This window comes from Rhinatrema bivittatum, chromosome 2 (assembly GCF_901001135.1).
Source record: "Rhinatrema bivittatum chromosome 2, aRhiBiv1.1, whole genome shotgun sequence".
NCBI classification, from domain to species: domain Eukaryota; kingdom Metazoa; phylum Chordata; class Amphibia; order Gymnophiona; family Rhinatrematidae; genus Rhinatrema; species Rhinatrema bivittatum.
This window is the reverse complement of record NC_042616.1, coordinates 53,779,573-53,803,387: the sequence shown is the minus strand read 5'-3', so window position 1 is coordinate 53,803,387 and position 23,815 is coordinate 53,779,573. Positions and strand designations below refer to the sequence as shown.

The 23,815-nt window shown below is 49.5% G+C and overlaps 1 protein-coding gene across 5 annotated transcripts in view; it reads left to right on the top strand.

Annotated features, from left to right (window-relative positions):
- The window catches only part of LOC115083954, a 35,991-nt gene that overhangs the window by 5,265 nt on the left and 6,911 nt on the right, over positions 1 to 23,815 (top strand). For all 5 annotated transcript variants that reach the window (XM_029588127.1, XM_029588126.1, XM_029588122.1 and 2 more), the window contains exon 3: positions 17,833 to 17,919. In XM_029588127.1, coding sequence (XP_029443987.1) covers positions 17,833 to 17,919 — 87 coding nt within the window. The remainder of the gene's footprint in view (positions 1 to 17,832; positions 17,920 to 23,815) is intronic.

Here is a 23,815-nt window from a genome sequence, read left to right as displayed (position 1 = left end):
CCCTGCGTGACAAAAAACCCATGCAATATGCATACAAATTAAAAAAAAAACCAAAAACCCACAACAATGCAGATATGACCTATAAATCTGCCCTCTCACTTTCCTGGTGTTTGCAGTTCACCAGTGAAAACATGGCAGTACACACAAGGCCCACGCCTGGTATTTTTCTTTTCTAATCTACTTCACACTTTTTATTTTTCTGTCCCCCCACAAACGCTCTGTTCTCTTAGGGGATTGGATTTAGTGGTGGGATATTAGAAGGGAAATGTCACGGTGCTAAATCACCACTACCTGAAGGCAGGAGCAATTTGCAGGAAAATAGCAGCCGTAGAATTATTTTTCCAAACCGGCCTACGGGTGTATCTGATGCCCTCTTGGGCTTTTCTGCACTGCACGTTCTTCAGCAACTCCCAAAAAGCCTGTCAAGCTGACCCTTGAGAGGTACTTCATGTGACCTGGAGTTCATACACCTTAGCTGGTAGAACTGAGCCAAAAATTCTTCAACACAAATTTTACATTTTTTTCCAAAATATCCAAAAAGTAAAACACCCTAGACTAGGGGTGAGAAAACTGAGCTGCAGTTCCTCTTCCATCTATGTAATTGGTTGCAACTCCTCTCCCCAGCTAACATCCTCAAGTTTGGTTACATCACATCTATCTATATCCATATCTGTAGATAGATATATGCATTCCTCAGCTGGTGCTAGTCTATTGCTAACCAGTCGGCTTTTGAACCAGTTGCCAAGCAAAAGAGGTCACCGTACTGCCACCCAGTGGCTTTGACACACGATCTCAGAAGCACATGTGCACGCTCGCTGTTTTTCCTACACTCACACGCCGTCAGATTTTCAGACTGAGGAAACTTTATTGGCGCGCACGAACACCCGCACTCTCTTGCTGTCTGATAGAGACTTTATCCGACACACACCTGCGCGCACACTCATTCTGCTGTTGTGCCACTGCTCATGTACTCGGTGAGCGCCCCAGCACTGCCGCATCGTAATGGAAAGTTCTCGTGTGCTGCAACCCTTCCCCAGCCTGCAGCAGCCCTCTCCCGTTCCTATCCCTTCTGGCCTCTCCCACTTTCCAGGAGACTCACTGGCTGCACGATCCAGCTATCCCTCGTTAACACTGTACAGTCTCTTGCTTCTGACTCACTCCATCCCTTTCTGTGAGTGTAGCTTGCCCCCGTGTGCTTTCCCATTGGCTGTGTATTACACAGAGTTTTCTGCTTTTATGACTCCTCAGGTTCTGCTCTGCTTAACCTACTCTGGGAGAGGAGGGGAAAGGGAGCAGAAGTAATCCATGCTCCTCCATGCTGCTTTACATTTGGGCTTAATTTCCCTATTTTTTTTTTTTAAAGCCTGGCCGAGACTGCACCCATTGCTGCTGCTGTTGCACTGCAGCCGAGACAGGGGATAGCCACTGACCCGCAGCAGCAGCACAGCTCCAGATGAAATCCTCCTTTCCCACGTGGGAGCCAGTGGGGCCCACCAAGACCCGAATGGCCAACAAACCATTCCACTCCTGCCTACCGGACAAGGCCCCCTTCCCCTGCTCTGTGAGACAGGCCCATGTGCTTTTCTGGGGTGGACAGTTTTCAAAGGTTTTTACTGAATGGTTACCTGGGTAAAAGCCGTTGCCCCCGCCTCCGGTCCTGTTTCACAGCATGGATACCTTTACATGTGCCTTGGACGGGCTGAGATGGAGCTGGTAGACATTTTGAAATCCCTATGCATGCTCTACAGCAGCGATTCTCAACCGGTGTGTTGCCAAGGCCCGGCAGGTGTGTCGCGTCTCCCGGTGTCCCACTGCCCCGTTGTACTTTCCTTCTCCCTTTTTCCAACCCCCGTGGGCCAATTGGAAGCCTCTTTTCTTCCTACCCCCACTGCCCAATGGGAAGCCTCCTCCCTTCTCCCTTTGATTGGCCGGTGAGGCAGGCATCGCATAGCCCGGGGGGGGGGGGGGGGGGGGGGAATGGCAGTGTTGAACTCCGACGAAGCAAGGCTGCCACGGGAGCTCATCCCCGTGGCGGTGAAGAGGAAACCTGACTGAGGCCACCATGGGAGCCCATTCCTGTGGTGGCGAAAAAAAGAAGGCCTGCTGGAGTAAAGCCACGGCGGAACTGGAGCCCATCCCTGCAGTGAAGGAAGAAGAGATTTTTGGTGAGAGCTTGTGTCTGTGGGTGTGAATGGAAGCCTGGGTGAGAGCTGGTGTGTCTGTGGGTGTGAATGGGTGCATGGGTGAGAGCTGGTGTGTCTGTGGGTGTGAATGGGTGCATGGGTGAGAGCTGGTGTGTCTGTGGGTGTGAATGGGTGCATGGGTGAGAGCTGGTGTGTCTGTGGGTGTGAATGGGTGCATGGGTGAGAGCTGGTGTGTCTGTGGGTGTGAATGGGTGCATGGGTGAGAGCTGGTGTGTCTGTGGGTGTGAATGGAAGCCTGGGTGAGAGCTGGTGTGTCTGTGGGTGTGAATGGGTGCATGGGTGAGAGCTGGTGTGTCTGTGGGTGTGAATGGGTGCATGGGTGAGAGCTGGTGTGTCTGTGGGTGTGAATGGAAGCCTGGGTGAGAGCTGGTGTGTCTGTGGGTGTGAATGGGTGCATGGGTGAGAGCTGGTGTGTCTGTGGGTGTGAATGGAAGCCTGGGTGAGAGCTGGTGTGTCTGTGGGTGTGAATGGGTGCATGGGTGAGAGCTGGTGTGTCTGTGGGTGTGAATGGGTGCCTGGGTGAGAGCTGGTGTGTGTGAATGGGTGCCTGGATGAGAGGTTGTGTGAATGGGTGTGAGAGCATTTGTGTGTGATTGAGAGCTTGTATATAAGAGAGCATGAGTGTGATTGAGAGAGAGACTGGTCAGGGAGGTGATGTGTTTTTGTGTGAGAGAGAGACTGGTCGTGGGGGTCTAATTTGGGGTGTGTGTGTGTGTGAGTGACTGGTTGTGGGTGCTAAGGAAGAGGACTGTGAGGACAGAGCTTCAGCAGCCCTTGCTGCTTCTGGTGAGTGCTATTGGCCTGGAAGGGAAAGGAGTAGGAGAGTTGCTGGAGAGGATAAGTAAAGGTTGCTTTTTAAATTTATTTTTCTTGATTGATTGCCATTTTAATTATTGGGTATTATGCGATGTCTGCTGTTTTGAAATATTTTATTGATAATTGGACATGTTTTAATAATTTTTATGAGTTTTTAATTGTTGGATATTATTCTGTTCAGTAGCTGATTTGTAACATTTTTAGTATAGCTTTACAATTATTTCTGTGTGGGGCTCTATAGCAGCTTGGCTTATTCTGTTTTCCCAATAGGAAATGTATTAGTGTTTAGGGCCTGGTTTAATAGTTGTGTTTCTTAGATAGGGTTGTTACTGTTTGAGTGTGTTCCATAATACAGGTGTAACTTTGTGCAGGTTAGTTTGTGTGCATTACTGCAAATCCTGAGAGTCTGTTAGGTGCTATATTTCTCTTTCCATTTCTCCAGGTTCGTGCTGCATGCAGAGTGGCTTTTTTGGTTTTCCGTTCCAGTTTCTGTCTCCATATTTATAATTTGTGGTTTTTCTGTACTTGGTGAAGGTCAGTTCTGGGTGTGTGACTGAGGTGAGGTATTTTACTAGCGTGTAGGCATTTGAATCAATCTTATTTGTTGTGTTTTCTCAATAGGATATGCATTAGTGGTAAATTACTGTCTTTTCATAAGGAAGGCTATTGTGCCTGGTAGTAAAGGGAGTTTGTTTTGCTTTTGCTGAGATGTCATCAGAACCAGAATATCTTTTTTGTATGGCGAGTTGTACAGGGTAATGCCCTAGATCTGCTCTGCACTCAGTGCTGGGGGTGGAGGGGATTCCTGTGGATGCAGAGTGTATGTTTACATTTAGCCCCGTGATGGTCACGTGCTCAGTGTGTCACGCATGTGAGAACCATCTGTCTGGTGTGTCCCGGCCAAAAAGAAAAGGTTGAGAGCCACTGCTCTACAGTACTGACTTCTCTGCAGATATGGAAGTACCCACGGCACCGGAGGGTCCGGGGTTTTCAGTGGGAAATGCCATGCCAAGTCCTGGCGGAGCTGCAAGCAGTGCAGTGATTTTAAACATTGCCGCCTCTGATTTCATGGGCCAAAAGTCTGAATTCTAGAGAAGTTAAGACTGAGTTTGGATTCATTCTTTTGAGGGTAAGAAACGAATATAAAAGATTAGCAGCTCCTCTCCCATGGACCCCCAAAGCACTTTTCACCGGTTTAGAGTAACCGATTTTTTCATAAAGATTTTTTTTTTGTTTGTTTGTTTGTTTTTTCTGCAGAGGCAGGCGAGGCAGCTCTGCGCATTTTCCAGCGCGTATTCTGTGCATAGCGGGCTGGTAGGCAATTCCAGGAATATTCTGCTGGGGCAGGGGGAGGTAGCCGGGGGGTCCCTCCCCCCCCCCCCCCCCCCCCTCCCATGGTACATTCATATGGACATCTACAAACCCTTCCCTCCACTTGCGCCTTATCGTCCCGACCCATAACTATGATCTGTGGTGCCCCCGTGCTCCCAGTAAGATCCACACTCCTCCTCCTCCTCCCCAACCCCTTATAAGACCTAACACCCCTCTCGCCCGGTCCAAAAACAGTAAACACTTATTACCTAGCTTTGAAAGGCAGCTCGTCGCTCTGTTATTTTTTTTTCCCCCCCTCCTGCTCCCATCCAGCGTAAGGGAACTCTTTTTAACCAGGTATTCTAGATCCGAGGTGCCCGGTGGGTCTCCTGATAATCTCCCGTGACCTCGGATATGTAGCCAAAGCCTTGCCAGCACGATCCCAGTTTCTGCTATAGGGGACGAGGTCTGTCATTCTCCGGGGCTGAGAAGAGGTGGGGGGGTGGGTGATAAAGGGAGCAAGATCACTTTCCTGCTGGAGGAGTGGGGGTAACTCCCTCCCTTCTCAGCCCGAAAGAAGTAAAAAAAAAAAAAAAAAAAAAAGCTTTTACCTTAGGGTAATCTTAACGGCTGATCTTCTGCAGGCAGCCTTGCTTTGTAACATGCTCTGCTGGCAGGCTGCAGACATGAAGATCCCCGCCGGCCAGTTGGCGTCTTGGTGACCTCGGGCATGTACAGCCCATGCCTCCAGGCCCAGCGTGCTTTGCGGTCGAGCTGCAGTTTGTATTTGGAAATCCGTTCCGTAGCGGGGATAGGCAACGCCAGTCCTCCAGGGCCACAAACAGGATATCCGTAATGAAGATGCATGTGATGAGTTTGCACACGGTGGAGGCAGTGCATGCAAATGTACCTCATGGATATTCCCTGTGGGTATCATGAATAGCAGGGACCGGTTTGTGACCCTGGAGGACCAGAATTGGCTACTCCAGTTCTGTAGAGATGGGGGGGGGGGGGGGGGGGGGGCGAGGCGAGTAGAAAGTGGGCTCTCTGATTCTGCTTGATGGGAGGGGGTACCTCCCTCCTGGGTAGGAATAGAGACCGTTCCCTCCTGTCCCCGCGGAAGAAGGTTTATGCTTTTGCCAGCAGCATATCTGCTGTGACGCATGGTTGCAGGAGGAAGTCCGAGACAGCAGTATATGGCCCACGTTGGATGGGAGACCCTGCTTCCTGGGTAACTTCACTGGACCTCTGGACTATAGGCTTCAAGCTTCCTGCATCATGTGTTTCACACGGTTCAAAGAAGAAAAGCAATTTTTTTTTTTTTTTTTTAAAGACTTGTATGAATCGCAGCCTATAAATGTCCAAACCAAATTATACACCAATCAACGGAATGAAGAAAAGCTGGCTCATTCCAAAAAATGAGTTCAGGCTTGCAGTGGCAGCTAGCAATTTTTGAAAACAAAAACGCTCCAGCAAGGACAAATGGATTATTGAAACCACTCCACGATTTTGAAAATCGCAGTATCCAACCTTGGCAGATGGGGGTGGGGGGGGTGGGGATTTTGCTTTTCCGTGGGTTTCGCAGCAGCGTCACGATCAGAACTGAGGCTCCCGTCCGTTTTGTACAAGGGGGCTGGAGGGGGATGTTGACCACTGCTGATATTTGGAAGCAATGTTTTGGCGACTGGAACTCTTTAGGGAGGTGGAATAGAAGGCCTAAAACTCCCAACTGGTGACCCGGTGAAGGGCTTGTGAGCTCTGTGCTGCAGCCCTGGAAATTACCTGAAAACAGTTTGTTTATTTTCTGGTTGAAATCAGCCTCTCCAAAATGTGATGACCTTCTTCTGTTTAGCGAAGATTTGCTTCTCTGGAACAGTGTATGAACCCGATAGTACAGACACAGTGTGCAACCTGAGTCATATACACTTGTAAAATGTTACATTTGTGGTTGGGATAGCAGTCACAAGCAGTCATGGTAAATATATATGCTGTTGGTTGTGGAGGGGTTAATATACAACTCTGTCAAATCCCAAACCCATCTTGTATGTCATATAAGATCAGTTTCTGGCATAAAAATAATTTTTGTTCTGCATATACAGTTGCTTGAAAGCGAAGCTTGTGCTGGGTTGCTCCTTTCGTGACAGACAGTGGAATGGTAATAGATTGAGCAGGAAAAGCAAAACGTCGAGCTGATTGATTGGTAGTCACTGGGCAGGTCCCTATGAGGACAGAGGGTCCTGAGGGGTTTGAAAACTGAGCTGGGGGTAACACAGAGATCATGGATAATGGGATACGTGCACCTCGTTTTCATAATATCTTCTGAGCTACACGACCTGTGGCCTCTCTTCTCACACTCCAGTCAGCTCTGAGGGATATTCTGCTGTGTCCTGTGGGATATTGGGTGCCAGCAATAATTTTTTTTGCAGCTGTTCCAGTTTCACACTAAATACTACTGCTGCTGCCGATTTCTATAGCATATTTAAGACTAATCGGAGACAATAAAGCTCTGGAATTTGTTGCCAGAGGATGTGGTTAGTGCAATTAGTGTAGCTGTGTTTAAAAAAGGATTGGATAAGTCCTTGGAGGAGAAGTCCATTAATGGCTATTAATCAAGTTTACATAGGGAATAGCCACTGCTATTAATTGCATCAGTAGCATGGGATCTTCTTGGTGTTTGGGTAATTGCCAGGTTCTTGTGGCCTGGTTTGGCCTCTGTTGGAAACAGGATGCTGGGCTTGATGGACCCTTGGTCTGACCCAGTATGGCAATTTCTTATGTTCTTACTGAGATTTTGGGGAAATGCATTTAAAATAGAAAACATGGGTAAGATCAGCAGGGCTGTGCTTAGGAAGAATTTGGGTTCATGTTTTAAAAGCAGCCTCAGAAAGAGGGGTTTGCAGGCCATATTTGGATATGGCCAGAGAAGGAGCATGACACACACTGATTCAGGAAGCCTATTCCAGGCACGTGGCGTGGCATGATAGAAAGCACAGAGTCGAGACGCAACGGAGGAGAATGGCACAGTTAAGAGCAGCTTGCCCCAGGAAATAAATTCATAAGGAGGGTTGAGGGGGAGGTTAGGTTGGTGATGAGGAACTGTGGAGAGAAGGCACTTTCAGGCAAGCAGGAGAAGCTTGAATTGTGTGCTGAAGTAGATGGAGAATCATGAGTAGCGACTGAAGATAAATTGTGCAGCTGAGTTTTGGAAAGAATGTAGTGGTGAGTGAAGATTCAGTGGGAGACCCACAAGGAGCAGGTTGCCCTGGTCTACACAGGAGGGTGATGAGAGAGTGGATAAGGGTTTTGGTAGCGAGTTCAGAAAGGAAGTGAGAGATTTCGGTGAAATAACATAACATAAAATATGCCATACTGGGTCAGACCAAAGATCCATCAAGCCCAGTATCCTGTTTCCAACAGAGGCCAATCCAGTTCATAAGTACCTGGGCAAGTACCCACACATCAGGTAAATCACAAGCTACCGTTGCTTATTAATTACAGTAATAGCGGTTTATGGATTTTTTCCTCTAGGAACTTATCCAAACCTTTTTTAACCCCAGTTACACTAACTGCTGTAACCACATCCTCTGGCAATGAATTCCAGAGCTTAACTATGCGCCGAGTGAAAAAGAATTTTCTTCAGTTTGTTTTAAATGAGCTACTTGCTAACTTCATGGAATGCCCCTGGTCCTTCTTTATCTGAGAGAGTAAATAACTGATTTACATTAACTTGTTCAAGTCCTTTCATGATTTTGTAGTCTTCTATCATATCCTCCCTCAGTCGTCTTTTCTCCAAACTGAACAGCCCTAACCTCTTTAGTCTTTCCTCATAGGGGAGCTGTTCCATGCCCCTTATCATTTTGGTCGCTCTTCTCCGCACTTTCTCCAGTGCAGCTATATCCTTTTTGAGATGCGGCGACCAGAATTGTACACAGTATTCAGGTGCTTTCTCACCATGGAGCGATACAGAGGCATTATGACATTTTCCGTTTTATTCACCATTCCCTTCCTAATAATTCCTAACATTCTGTTTGCTTTTTTGATCGCCACAGCACACTGAACCGACAATTTCAATGTGTTATCCACTATGACACCTAGATCTCTTTCCCGGGTAGTAACTCCTAAGGCAGAACCTAACATCGTGTAACTACAGCAAGGATTATTTTTCCCTATGTGCAACACCTTGCACTTGTTCACATTACATTTTATCTGCCATTTGGAAGCCCAATCTTCCAGTCTCACAAGGTGCTCCTGCAATTCATCACAATCCGCTTGAGATTAATTACTCTGCATAATTTTGTGTCATCCGCAAATTTGATCACCTCGCTCATCGTACCCCTTTCCAGATCATTTCTAAATATATAAGCCGTTAAGCCCGTTTAAAACGGGCGAGATTTCATCGGTCAGAGCCGCTCTGTTCTCCACAACTTCTTACCCTTCCCACTTAATCGGTCATATCCTCTTCCCTTTTCCTTCCATCCCCTCTCATCTTCCCTTTCCTTCCCCTCTCACCTCAGCCACAACCCCTTCCCTCTCCCTCAGCCCTCCTCCACTCCCTCTTGTTCTCGTCTCCAGAACGTCTTACCCTTCCCACTTACTCGCTCATATCCTCTTCCCTTTTCCTTCCATCCCCTCTCATCTTCTCTCTCACCTCATCCACAACCCCTTCCCTCTCCCTCAGCCCTCCTCCACTCCCTCTTGTTCTCTTCTACAGGGCTGGCTGTACCCTGCTGAACTTGTGAGATGCAGAGGGCAAGGGGCGCCGCTACGGGGACCTGCCTCTCTCCATACTTCCCTCCCTGTACTGCTGTTTCTTTGCATGCTGGTCCGTCCGTCCCTGTTCCCTACCCCCTTCCCCGGTGGTGGAGGGACGGGCTCAGGCTGTTGTCGGTCCGACCTCCTCCGGCCCCCCCCCCCCCCCACCGCGAAGGGCTGGAGGCGGTGGTGGTGGCAGGAGCTGCAGCGGCGGCCGAGGGGGATGTCGCGAGTTTTTTCACTGCTGTCCCTGTGTGTGTCAGCCGGCCATCCCAGCTCCCTCCCCCCTTCCCCGGCGTCGGAGGGACGGGTTCCAGCTGTTGTCGGCACGACGTGCTCTCTCACCCGCAGTAGAGAACGGCTCTGACCGACGTGCTCTCTCGCCTGCGCATGCGCAGTAGAGCTGTGCTCTACGCATTTGTGGGCCGTCGGTCAGAGCCCATTTATATTGTAGATTAAAAAGCACCGGTGCAAGTACAGAACCCTGAGTCACTCCGCTGTTTACCTTTTTCCACTGTGAAAACAGACCATTTAATCCTACTCTCTGTTTCGTGTCTTTTAACCAACTTGCAATCCACAAAAGGACATCGAATCCTATCCCATGACTTTTTAGTTTTCTTAGAAGCCTCTCATGCGGGACTTTCTCGAACACCTTCTGAAAATCCAAATATACCACATTTACTGGTTCACCTTTGTCCACGTTTATTCACCCCTTCAAAAAAAATGTAGGAGATTTGTGAGTCAAAACTTCCCTTGGATAAATCCATGCTGGCTGAATCTCATCAAACCATGTTTTCTATATGTTTTGTGATTTTATTCTTTATAACAGTTTCCACGATTTTTCCCGGCACTGAAGTCAGGCTCACCGATCTATAGTTTCCTGGATCACCCCTGGATCCCTTTTTAAATATCGGGGTTACATTGGCCATCTTTCAATCTTCAGGTACATTGGATGATGTTAATGAAAGGTTACAAATTAATTGAAATAGGGCTGAAATTTCATTTTTTAGTTCTTACAGAACCCTGGGGTGTATATCATCCGGTCCAGGTGATTTACTACTCTTCAGTTTGTCAAGTCAGGCCTACCACATCTTCCAGGTTCACCGTGATTTGGTTCAGTTGATCTGAATCATCACCCATGAAAACCTTCTCCGGAACGGGTATCTCCCAAACATCCTCTTCAGTGAACACCGAAGCAAAGAAATAATTTAATCTTTCCGTGATAGCCTAATCTTCCCTAAGTGCCCCTTTAATCCCTTGATCATCTAACTGTCCAACCAACTCTTGCAGTCTTTCTGCTTTGGATATATTTTAAAAAGTTTTTACTGTGAGTTTTTGCCTCTATGGTCAACTTCTTTTCAAATTCTCTCTTAGCCTGTCTTATCAATGTCTTACATTTAACTTGCCAATGCTTATGCTTTATCCTGTTTTCTTCTGATGGATCCTTCTTCAAATTTTTGAATGAAGATCTTTTGGCTAAAATAGCTTCTTTCACCTCCCCTTTTAACCATGCCGGTAATCATTTTGCCTTCTTTCCACCTTTCTTATTGCATGGAATACATCTGGACTGTGCTTCTAGGATGGTATTTTTTAACAATGACCACACCTCTTGCATACTTTTTACCTTTGTAGCTGCTCTTTTCAGTTTTGTCTATTTTTCTCATTTTATCAGTTTACCTTTTGAAAATTTAGCACTAGAGTCGGGGATTTACTTACTGTCCCCCTTCCAGTCAATAATTCAAATTTGATCATGATTATGATCACTATTGACAAGCGACCTCACCACCATTACCTCTCTCACCAAATCCTGCGCTCCACTGAGAATTAGATCTAAAATTGCTCCCTCTCCCTTTGGTTCCTGAACAAATTGCTCCATAAAACTGTCATTTATTCCATCCAAGAACTTTCTCTCTAGCATGTACCGATGATGCATTTACCCAGTCAATATTGGGGTAATTGAAATCTCCCGTTATTACTGCACTATCAGTTTGTTTGCTTCCCTAATTTCTCTTAGCATTTCACTGTCCGTTTCACCATTTTGGCCAGGTGGACGGTAATATACTCCTATCACTATAGTCTTTCCCAACGCACAAGGGATTTCTAGCCATAAAGATTCGATTGTGCATTCAGTCTCATACAAGATCTTTATCCTGTTGGACTCTATGCCATTCTGGACATAAAGAGCCACCAAGATGCTCCTTTCTATCATTGTGTGTATGGATAGATAGAGAGAAAATGTAATGCATTAAGGTCAGATTTCCTAATGTGTAGCTAGATGGACTCGGGACCAATGGGTTATGTGCTCCCCTGCTAGCAGATGGAGAAAGAATAAGGTTTCAAAGCTGACGTCACCCTAGAAATACCCCTGCAGTGACCTGAGCCTTTCAGTATCTCTCTGTCTCCTAGCAGATGTGGATTGTGTCTCCCCTGTCAGGAACACAATACTCTTTATTAAAACCTGGCTATTTAGCCAAGCTTTCCCTTAATCTTTTCACTTTTGGAACTCTACATCTCAAGCCTACCTGACAACTTACATAGCGAAACCCTTTAATCACAAATGGTTATCCCTCTGTCCTTCTCTTTCTTCTATTCCCAAGTTTGATCTCCTTGTTATATGTAACTTTTTTTTACCTCCTCTGATTATTTTACTGTTAAATGGTTAATAAGAATGTTTACCCCTTGTTCCATGTAAACCGATTTGATATGACACCCGTCATGAAGGTCGGTATATAAAAGAATTAAATAAATAAATAAATAGAAGAGGAAAATTTACCTTTAAATTTCTATCCTGCTGTGATACCCAATGGTCCCTACCCCAGTTGATAATTCCTGAAGCGATTTCCGAGATCTCTCAGAGGTGTTCCTTGGTCCAGGAGATGGTTCCTGGCATGGACTTTGCTGCCGAAGCAGCTGAAAGGCAACGGGTGCAGGAAGCTGAGCGCGGCGGTGACAGTCTTTGCCCTCTCCCCCCTCAGCCGGAGACTGTCTCTGTACTCAGCCAGTAAGCACTGAGCCCAGGGAAGTAAAGAACTCCTCCGATTCAGAGATGCGGAAGGGCTCCGGTCTCCCTGCTCAGCGAGCCATACCGACAACATCCCCAATCCCGTGTGGAGCAAGGGAAGGGGGTTTTGGAGCGGGTTGAGTGGCCCTCCGATGGACTAGGTTCCACTTCAGACTCGGTGGGCACTCCCAGTGGCAGGCCGTGGCGGCACTATCTTGGTGCTGCGCCATTTTCATCCACTGACCGTTGGTACACACTGCGCAGGCCGGCCCTGTTGTGCGCATAGATGTGCGTATTCCTGTGTGCCTGGCGTGCACGTAAGCATGAGCACCCCTGTGCGCATAACCGCGTGCACTCCTGCGTGCATAACCACACACGTACATTCGTGCATAACCGGACACTTTTACTTACGGGTGTCTGGGCGGAATTTTGCGGGCCTGAGCTCAGGCACTAACCAGCTGAATGCACAAGCTGCAGTAACTATGGCTCTGGCACCTAAGAAGCACAAGAGACGCTCTTTGTGCCGCCTGCCATGTTAAGGCTTCACAGTCTGACCTAGAATCTTTCCTGTGTTAGCACCTTGAGGAAGCCCAGGGAGGGCTCAATTCTCAGAACTTCTCCAAGCCCGGGTCCTCCCATTTGGAGGATGGGTCAGCCACAACCTTATCTGGTAGTATCCTGGACCTGAGCAATCCCGGGGCTGCGTCCTTCCCAGGAGAGGGCAGTTCAGTGCCCCCTACCCCAGTTCTTCCTGGGCTAGGTATGGGACCTGGCGACCTTTTCTTGGTTGGAATTCTTTCAGGGCCTTCAAGCCTTGTTCAGGCGCAGTCAGCTGCTGCCCCGCCCAGTCTGAACCCCAGCTGGGAAGGCCTCATCCTCCTAGCCCTATCAGCATGCCTTGGGACATGCCTCGCCTCACCAAGGGATATCCCTGACAGGGACCCAGACATTATGGACGACGATGGGGATGCAGACTCATTGGAAGTCAGGGAAATCCCTCCAGGACTAGAGCCATACTGGACCATGCTACAGTTTTTCCACGGAGATGAATTGCCGGCCCTGGTCTCCCAGACCCTGAAGACTGGGAGTTTCCGGCACGGACCCTGTGTCAGAACCAAAGAGGAATCCCATCTTGGTGTCTCTATGGAAATCCTTTTCCTATTTCCTGATGCTGGAAGCCATCCAGGAGTTGATCGACCTGTAGTGGGACACCCAGGAAGCCAGTTTTAAAGGAGGTTGGGCCTTGGAGGTCCTGGACCCAGCGGCTAAAGAATGCCTACGTTCCACGAAAGTGGATGCCCTGGTCTGTGCCATCTCGAAGCGGACAACTATCCCAGTAGAGGGAGAAGTTGCCTTAGAAGGATGCACACAACAGGTGGTTGGAGTCCACCCTTAAGCAAGCCTTTGACGCGACAGCAATGACACTGCAGATCGCTTCCTGTTGTACCCTGGTGGCTCATTCATGTCTGTCTGTCTCTCTCTCGAGAGAGAAAGGGAGGTAGCTCAGGGGTGCTTACCAGGGAGGCGATGGAACCCGCCACCGCCTTCCTAGCGGATGCAAGCTCGAACCTAGTGCGTACCTCGGCCAGAGGAGTATCCTCAGTGGTGGCGGCCAGAAGACAGCTATGGCTGCAAAATTGGTCAGCAGATGCGACCTCTAAGGCGAACCTCACAAAGATGCCCTTTAAGGGATCCCTTCTATTCAGAAGCGATTTGGAAAAGCTAGCCAGTAACTGGGGTGAATCTCCAGTGCCTCGGCTACTGGAAGATAAGAAAAAGAGATCACAGCACCCCTCGCCCATGAGTGGTCGGGCCAGGGCTCCCAGCGCTTCTGGCCCTACAGAAACTCCCTGTTTCAGACATCTCGGCTCTCGGGAATGTCTCAGTCCTTTCGGAACCGACAACCAAAAAGAGGAACTGGTTCGGGCTCTTGTTCGACCCGAACTTCCCAATGAAGTCTGGCCGACCCATCCATGGGACGAGGAGATAGGGGGCAGACTATCCCTCTTCTATCAGAGGTGGGTCAAGATCACATCAGACAAATGGGTACTGGACATCACATGAGACGGATATGCTCTAGAATTTCGCAGCATCCCTCGGAACATGTTCATGATATCACCTTGCTACTCCCAGCACAAAAAAATCTGGCAGTGAAATCCACGCTGGTAAGGCTGCTCAGTTTGACGGCTATAACCCCAGTATCTACATCCCAGAAAAATATGGGGCGTTATTCCATCTATTTCATCATACCCAAGAAGAAGGGTTCATTTTGCCCCATCCTGGATCTCAAGAGTGTCAGTCATCATCTTCAGGTAATCCACTTCTGCATTGAAACTCTTCGCTTCGTCATAATGGCCATACAACTGGGAGAGTTCTTAACATCCCTGGACCTCTCTGAGACCTACCTTCATATCCCAATCCAGCAAGACCACCAGCATTTCCTTTGCTTTACGGTATTAGACTGCCATTATCCGTTCCAGGCATTGCCTTTCGGCCTGGCAACTACCCCTAGAACGTTCTCCAAAATTATGGTGGTCATAGTGGCAGCACTGAGGAAAGAAGGAATCCTGGTGCACCCTTACTTAGTCGACTGGCTGATCCGGGCAAAGTCGTTGGAAGAGAGCCTCCAGGTGACCAGCAAAGTCAGGTCCCTGCTTCAGGAACTCGGTTGGGTCATGAACATGGACAAGAGCAGTCTCAAGTCCTCCTAGTCCTTAGAATACCTGGGAGTCTGGTTCGACACCAAGCAGGACAGGTCTTCCTCCTTCCCTCGAGGATAAGGAAACTGATGTGCCAAGTATGCCGGTTGACAAACACAATGCGCCCAGGGTGTGGAGCTATCTCCAGGTCCTTGGCTTGATGGCATCAACCCTGGAGGTAATACTGTGGGCGAGAGCACACAAACGACCACTGATCGCTCCCTGCTGTCACATTGGAACCCACTATCTCAAGACTCCTCGATTCACCTCCACCTACCGATGGAAATACGTTCTCCAGGAAGGGCATCTAAGCAAGGGTGTAAGGCTGTCCCCACCGAACTGGCTAGTCCTCATGATGGACGCGAGCCTTTGAGGGTGGGGAGCCCACTGTCAGGGATTGGCAACCCAGGGGCGAAGGCCCGAGGAAGAGGCGCACTGGAGCATAAACCACCTGGAAGCCCGAGTGGTCAGATTAGCGTGTCTACAATTCAGCCACAGGCTCTGGGGACAAGCAGTCACGTAATGTCAGACAATGCAACAACGGTAGCCTATATTAACTGCCAGGGAGGAACCAAAAGCCACCAAGTGTCTCTGGAGATATTCCCCTTTATGGAATGGGTGGAGCTAAATCTACAAGGGATTTCGGCCTCCCACATGTGGGAAAAGACAACGTCACAGCAGACTTCCTCAGCAGGGAGAATCTGGATCCAGGGGAATGGACATTGTCAACCAGAGCCTTCCAGCTCCTAGTAGATCGCTGGGGCCTCCCATCCATTGACCTGCTGGCCTCATCTCACAATGCGAAGGTCCCCCAATTCTTCAGTCGCAGAAGAGATCAGTGCTCCCAAGGGATCGAAGCCCTTGTCCAGACCTGGCCAGAGGAGATCTTACTGTACCCCCCTTCCCTCTGTGGCCTCTGCTGGTCAAGATCATTCGCAAGATAGACCGCCACAGAGGGTTAGTCCTTCTGGTGGCCCCTGATTGGCCCAGACGCCCATGGTATGCAGACATGCGGAGACTTCTGGTGGAAAGCCCCCTGTGCTTCCCCTGCAAAGGGACCTTCTCCAAAAAGGTCCATTCCTTCACGAGGACCCAACTTGGTTTTGTCTTACGGTCTGGCCCTTGAGAGGGCTTACTTGACTAAGCATGGATATTCGGTGGCTGTAATCGCCACCTTGCTCCATGCACGGAATTTCCTGGCGTACGTGAGGATCTGGAGAGTATTTGAGGCCTGGTGCGAGGAATGCAGGGTGCCCCCTCGGACGACCAAGATACCCATGATTCTGGAATTGTTACAAAGGACTGTTCCTCAACTCCTTGAAGGTCCAGGTGGCAGCTCTCTCCTGTTTCAGAGGCGAGGTGAACGGAGCCTGCCTGTCGTTGCATCCAGACTTGGCCCGTTTCCTAAAAAGAGTTAAACACCTCCGACCATGCTTAAAGTGGCCGGTCCCCCTATGGAACCTCAGTCTAGTATTGGACTTTTTGGCAGGGCCTTCCTTTCAGCCGCTGTGTGCTCTTTCTCTACGCCTGTTAATGCTGAAGACTGTATTCTTGGTGGCGATATGCTCGGCTTGATGCATCTCTGAACTACAGGTGCTGTCATGTCGTGAGCCGTTCCTCTGGTTCACTCCAGGAATGTTGCATCTTTACTTTCTTCTTGCCTAAGGTGGTCTCGGAGTTTCACCTGAACCAGTCCATTTCTTTACCGTCCTAGATAGAAACAAGAACTCGGAAGACTACTGCCTCTTATGCCACTTAAACGTCAGTAGGCTGTCAGTACGTTACCTAGAACATACAGAACCGGTGCGCAGGACGGACCGCTTGTTTGTTCTTCACGGTGGAAGGAAACAAGGCGAAGCAGCTTCGCGAGCTACCATAGCCTGCTGGATCAAGGAAGTGATCACGGGAGCTTATGTAGAGGCAGGGAAGCCTTTACCCGTCCAGGTTAAAGCTCATTCCACTAGGGCCCAGGCAGTATCCTGGGCGGAAGCTAAGCTACTATCTCCTGTCGACATCTGCCAAGCAGCAACATGGTCTTCCTTGCACACCTCCAGGTTCTATCGCCTAGACGCAGCCTTTGTGAGGGCGGTGCTAACCGGACCACTGGCAGCCTCCCGCCCTGTCCGGGAGTAGCTTTTGTACATCCCATTGGTCCTGAATCCATCTGGCTACACACTAGGAAATGGAGAAATTACTTACCTGATAATTTTGTTTTCCTTAATGTAGACAGATGGATTCAGCATCCCGTCCACAGCTGCCCATGAACAGTGCCAAGGAATTGCTCCTGAATCTCGTTCCCAAAAGGATTACGGGTAAGCCATCTCCTTATCCCTGCATCTGAGCTTCTATAATATTGCTGGGATTCAGTGGTTATGCTTGATTAAAAACCGGTGACCATAACTGTACTCAACCAAGTTTTTAATCGTTGAAAAACTTGAATACAATTTAATAATAGTAAGTCTACAATGACTTTTGAAGAGAATACTGAATGGCTGAGGTCACTGTAGGCTATATATCTAGGGTGACGTCGGCTTTGAAACCTGACTCCCATCTCCATTTGCTAGCAGGGGAGTCCATAACCCATTGGTCCTGAGTCTTTCTGTCTACACTAAGGAAAACAAAATTATCAGGTAAGTAATTTCTCCATTTTCTTTTGGCATTTGTCCTTGTGAAAATACGGGCAGACTCAGGGGAAGGAAGAGGTCATTCAGGCAGAAGTTAGTGGCTGTGCCATGCTGGGGGGAAGGCAGGCGTCGACTTATACTGATGACATTCAGGGATCATCAGAGGAAGCTGGATTTGAGGATCTACCTAATCCTGATGCTGCATTTCCGAATTCACGCTTCATGCCCTAAAATTGGAGACTTTGTACATATGTGACAGAATTATTACCCAGTCACAGCTAGCCTTGGAGGGATGACGGGTTGAGTTGGATCCAGCATCCCTGAGGTAGAGAGCACCAACATGGTACGAGGCGCGGACTGACTATTCCTCACTTTGGCAGGCTGCTGCAATAAATTCAAACGTCTTTTGTCATTACGAACTGCAGGTACCCCAAGACAGTCCATTTTCTTCCAGTGCCGGGGTCCCTCGGGAATGTGTGAGCTCAGTAGAGGTGACCGGCTGAACAGCGGAGGTAAGGGCAACCAGGTGGGATAGGGTGCATGCATGCAGGCTTTACCACTTCTCCGAAGAGGAATCAGAACGGTAGCAAGTGGGCGAAGTGAATTTAGGTGGTTACCCAGGCTTTGTGCCTTATTGTGGCATGAGCAGGGATGGGAGCTGGTGGGAGAGGTGCTGAGTGGGTCCTGAGCTGCCCTGTTACGCAAAGTGAAGACTGGCAGTCACGGGGAGGAGGCAACTAATTTTACAGTTAAAGTTAACGATTACCACACGCACAAATAAAAGATTCTAGGGTTACGTTAAAGACAGAAAACCAATTCCTTCGGGATGGGTCCGCGCAAAGTTACCGTACCCAGAAGGGTCCTAAAAAAAAAAAAAAGCTGGATTCTTTGCAGATTGTGGCATCTCTTATTAGGCCAATTGAAGAATCATCTGACGATGTTAGAGCACACAAGCAATTGGGATCAGACAGGTCCCATCTCCAGGTGTTCAGATGTCTCGGGAGCCAGTGTTTTTATCTCTGTTGATTAAAATGCACGATGGGTTTAGTGTTTGACCTGAGAGGAGGTGAACACTTTTACTTCTCTGACCTACCATGGCTACTGCTAAACATTCATTTAGAGCTACAGACTGCACACAGCACCATACAGATACATGTAACAGAAGGTCCCTGGTCAGTGGACAGTTAAGTCAAGACCCACAAACAAGGTAGACAAATGTTTGAGGAGAGGGGCAGCGATAAGATTTATAGTTTGAAGGCAATGGAGTTTAATTGAAGAGAGGGACCACTTGGGTAAACCTGAGAAAAGGAAAATCTTGAATCTGTATTCCAAAATAATCTACATAAAAATGCAGGAAATGGAATTAGGTACAAAGCATTCCATGCCCCTCCCCTCCCCACTGATTTGGAACAGTTGCATGACAATGAAAAGTAAGGCGGCGTTACCCTATTCAGAAAAAAAAAATTGCATTTACACTTCTTTAAACAAAATGTCTTTAGCGTCCGAAAGCCAATCAGTGGCCTGCGTGAAGTGAATGATTTTGGGGAGGTGGCCCACTTTTCGGTGACCAGGCTGCCTAAAGGAAGAGCCCAAACCACGCAACAACCACCGCTGCCTCCATCCTGATTTGCCAGGGGCGGTAGTAGTGTTGAGAGGCCAGCAAGTGGCGGAGACACCTTAGTGTGGTCTGCAGTGCTGGCAAGGCCACAGTACATGGAGCCCTGTAGCTGGCACTATACCCAAGCACTAGGAAACTCGTAATTAAATACCTTCATACACAAAAAAAAAATGGGGGGGCTTTTTGCTGTTGTAGGTCCAACATTAACGGAGTTCGCTTTTGAAGGAAATGAGATCCATCTGTGATTATTTGACCTTAAGGAAAAGCTGCAAGACTTAGTTTCTAGTCAGCAGTACTTTTCCTAGCGTGTAGCAGATGGACTCAGGACCAGTGGGTATAGTGTACTCCTGATAGCAGTTGGAGACGGATCAGATTTCAATCTGATGTTAGCCCCTAGTACTTATACCCCTGCAGGAAGTGCAGCTCTTCAGTATTTTCCGTCTCCATAGCAGTTAGGGACTCTATGCACGCTAGCACAGCGTTAAGTAATCTTACCAAAGAAAACCAAATTAAGAAGAAATCTTATCTCTACAGATGAGCCCCGCTCTTCTGCAGTGACACCCGTTGGGTCTCTCCCCAGTTGAGATTTCCCGAGGTGATTTCCACAATCCCTCGGAGGTAAGCTTCTGTCTGGGGGCCGACCCTTGGCAGGGACCTAGCCCCCGACATCAGGTGAGGCTGAGACAGCGAGTGCAACCTCGAGCACGGCGGTGAAGGTATTTTCCCTCTTCCCCCCGCAGCCGGAGACCGCCCGGAACAAAACCGGGAAGCGCCGAGACAAGGTAGAAATCTATTTAAAAGTCTCCGGTCTCCGAAGCTCGAGGAGACGCACAGGTCGCCAGCCGGGACCAGTGTCACCGGGTTGATGTGCCCTAGCAGGGCTAGACCCCGGTCAGATCCGAGGCTCCTCCCACGTGGAGACCCTCTGAGGTGGTCGCCATATTGTCCACATGGTCGCCGTCACCATTTTGGCCCTGTTCGCCATCTCGATCTGTGCACACAAGTACCGGGTGCACAAGCGAAGGGCATAGCCATGCGCTTACTGTGCCGGGCGCATAATTTCGACCTGTGCGCACAACAACGCGCGCACCAAACCTACGCGCACAACTTCGAGGCATAGCGGAGCGCACAACTGTATTGTACGAGCACAAGCCATGGCACCACCTGAAAATAAACTCAAAGCTCAGGGCCTTTGCCCGATGCCTCATTAGAGCTGCACAGCATGAGGAGGCCATGGCCCTTTGTATACAGTGCGAAGAGGCCCTAGGGGACCCAACTCATGGCCCTCCCCAGCCGGTACCGGACCCTAGGCTCTCGAGCAGTACGCCGGACCTAGCATTACACAGCGGGGGACCCCCCCCCCCCTCAAACGGGACTCCACAGGGATACGGCACTCCCTAGTCTAGACTTAGCTTCTATCTCTTGGGTGGAATTCTTCAAAGGTCTGCATACTTTCATCCACATGCAACCGGGGCCTCCTATAATGCGGCAACAGGCTCCACCAGAGGACCTCAACATGCGGGGAACCTCTATGCCCAGGGAAGTGATCCCACCACCCAGAACCCCCACCTTCAGGGACACGGACATCTCAGATGAGGAGAAAGGGGAACTCCCTCCGGGGACAACCCCATCGAACCATGAAACGCTTCTTCACCAAGGACGAGCTCCCAGACCTGGTCACACACACCTTAAAAGAGCTTGCCACCCCGGGCACAAGTGCCTCGGGGGAACCTAAGACGAACCCACTATTAGAGGGGCTTCGTCAGACCTCCCGCCATTTCCCACTATTACAAGCTGTCCAGCAACTAATTGACCTGGAATGCGATGCCCCAGAAACTACATTCAAAGAGGGCTGGGCTCTGGCAGCCATGTACCCTCTGGACCCTGCCGCCAAAGATCTCCTGGGATGTCCGAAAGTGGATGCCATGGTCTGCGCGATCTCGAAGTGCACTACTATCCCAGTGGAGGGAGAAGCAGCACTCAAGGATGCTCAAGACAGACGTCTGGAATCTATCCTCAAACAGTCCTTTGACGTCGTCGCTATGTCTTTACAGATCGCGGCCTGCTTTGCCGTGGTGACACGCGCCTGCTTAGCACAGACCAGGAACAACACTCCAGGGGAGGCCCTGGAACCAGCTGTATCATTCCTCGCGGACGCCGCTTCGGATCTGGTACGCACAGCAGCTAGAGGAGTCTCATCCGCCGTGGCAGCCAGAAGACAAGTCTGGCTCCGAAACTGGTCAGCCGACGCATCCTCCAAAACGAGACTCACAAGAATGCCTTTCAAGGGAACACTCCTGTTCAGAAGCGAACTAGAGAAACTAGCCAACAAATGGGGCGAGTCCCCACTGTTGCTGCTACCGGAGGACAGGAATAAGAGAAACCAGCGATCCTTCCCCGGACCTCCAGGGGCAGAGGATCACAACGCTTCAACCCATATAGATGTTCATATCAAGCGGCCCGCCCCACAGGCCGGAGCCAGTCCTTTCGGAACAAGCACAATAAAAGGGGAGCCAGCTAGAGCCCTGGCCCCAGCCGCACCTCACAATGAAAATCAGCTGACCCATCCAAAGGAAGAAGCCATAGGGGGCAGACTTGCCCTATTCTACCAAAGATGGGTCGGGATAACTTCAGACAAATGGGTCTTATCCATCATTCGAGAGGGATATTACCTGGATTTCCACCACCTCCCTCCGGATAAGTTTGTGGAATCTCCCTGCCAGGACCCTTCCAAAAGGATGGTAGTGGAAGCTACACTGACCAGATTACTAGCCCTAGAGGCTATAACACCGGTGCCTCCACAACAAATAAATACTGGCCATTATTCCATCTATTTTATTGTCCCCAAGAAAAAAGGAATGTTCAGACCTATCCTGGACTTCAAGGTGGTCAACCGTCACCTGAAGATTCCTCGCTTCCGCATGGAAACCCTACGCTCTGTAATAAGGGCGATACAACCGGGAGAGTTTCTTACCTCCCTGGATCTGTCGGAAGCCTACTTACACATTCTGATCCATCAAGAGCATCAGCATTTTCTATGCTTCTCGATCCTGGACTGTCACTACCAGTTTCGGGCACTACCTTTCGGGTTAGCCACTGCACCCCGGACGTTCACCAAGATCATAGTGGTGGTGGCAGCAACACTGAGGAAGGAAGGAATCCGCGTGCACCCTTATCTAGACGATTGGCTGATCAGAGCGAAATCCCCAGAGGAAAGCCACCAGGCAACCAACAGAGTCAAAACTCTATTGGAGAGCCTCGGGTGGGTGGTCAATACAAACAAGAGCTGCCTGCAGCCCTCCCAATCTCTAGAATACTTGGGAGTCCTGTTCGACATCAAACAAGACAAGGTCATCCTGACACAGACAAGGAGATCAAAACTGATGACTCAGTTACGAACCCTGTTGAACGAACTTCGCCCCACAGCATGGGATTACCTACAAGTTCTTGGCCTCATGGCATCCACACTGGAAGTAGTCCCATGGGCAGGAGCTCACATGAGATCCCTACAGCGCTCACTACTATCACAATGGAATCCACTGTCCCAGAACTACACCGTACAGCTTCAGCTCCCGGACAGAGTTCAGGCCCAACTACGATGGTGGCCACAAGAAGCCCATCTGAGCCAGGGAACGAGACTATCCTCACCAACCTGGATCCTACTCACCAAGGATGCCCACCTACGAGAATGGGGAGCATACTGCCAGGAGCTAACCGCCCAAGGGCAATGGAACGAAGAAGAGTCAGGATGGAACATCAATCGCATAGAAGCCCAGGCAGTCAGACTAGCCTGCCTAAGGTTCGTTCACAGACTCCGAGACAAAGCGGTCAGAATAACGTCTGACAACGCCACAACAGTGGCCTACATCAATCGTCAGGGAGGAACCAGAAGCCAACAAGTATCTCTGGAAATAGACCTCCTAATGTCATGGGCGGAAGTGACTCTTCAAGAGATCTCGGCCGTCCACATTGCCGGGAAAGACAACCTCGCGGCGGACTACCTCAGCAGAGAAAGTCTAGATCCAGGAGAATGGAAGCTGTCGACCACAGCATTCCAATTGATAGTAAACCGTTGGGGAACATCAACCATGGACCTCCTGGCAAACCGGTCCAACGCCCAAGTACCCAGTTTCTTCAGCCGCAGGCGGGAACCCAAGTCCCAGGGAATCAATACCCTGGTACAGATCTGGCCACAGGAGACTTGTTATACGCCTTCCCACCGTGGCCCCTATTTGGCGCGATCATCCACAAGATAGAACACCACAGGGGACCAGTACTTCTAGTGGCCCCGGACTGGCCAAGAAGACCGTGGTACGCAGACATGCGAAGACTTCTGACAGGGAACCCCCTGCCGCTACCCTCCACACAGAGACCTGCTCCAACGGGGACCGATCCTCCACAAGGATCCAGCTCGATTCTCTCTTACGGTCTGGCCATTGAGAGGACTCGCCTAAGGAGGAGCGGATACTCAGGGGCAGTAATTGACACCCTACTCCGAGCACAAAAGTTCTCCACATGCCTAACATACATAAGGATTTGGAGAGTATTCGAAGCCTGGTGTGAGGACCATGACATCCATACCACGCTTAGTCAAAATTCCTGCGATTTTGGAATTCCTGCAGAACGGTCTACAGAAGGGATTGTTCCTCAACTCCATCAAGGTACAGGTGGCTTCGTTGTCATGCTACGGAACCAAGAGCGAGGGCGGCAGCATAGCCTCTCACCCGGATGTCTCCTGCTTCCTGAAAGGAGTCAAGCACATCCGACCACCCCTAAAGTGGCCGGTGCCT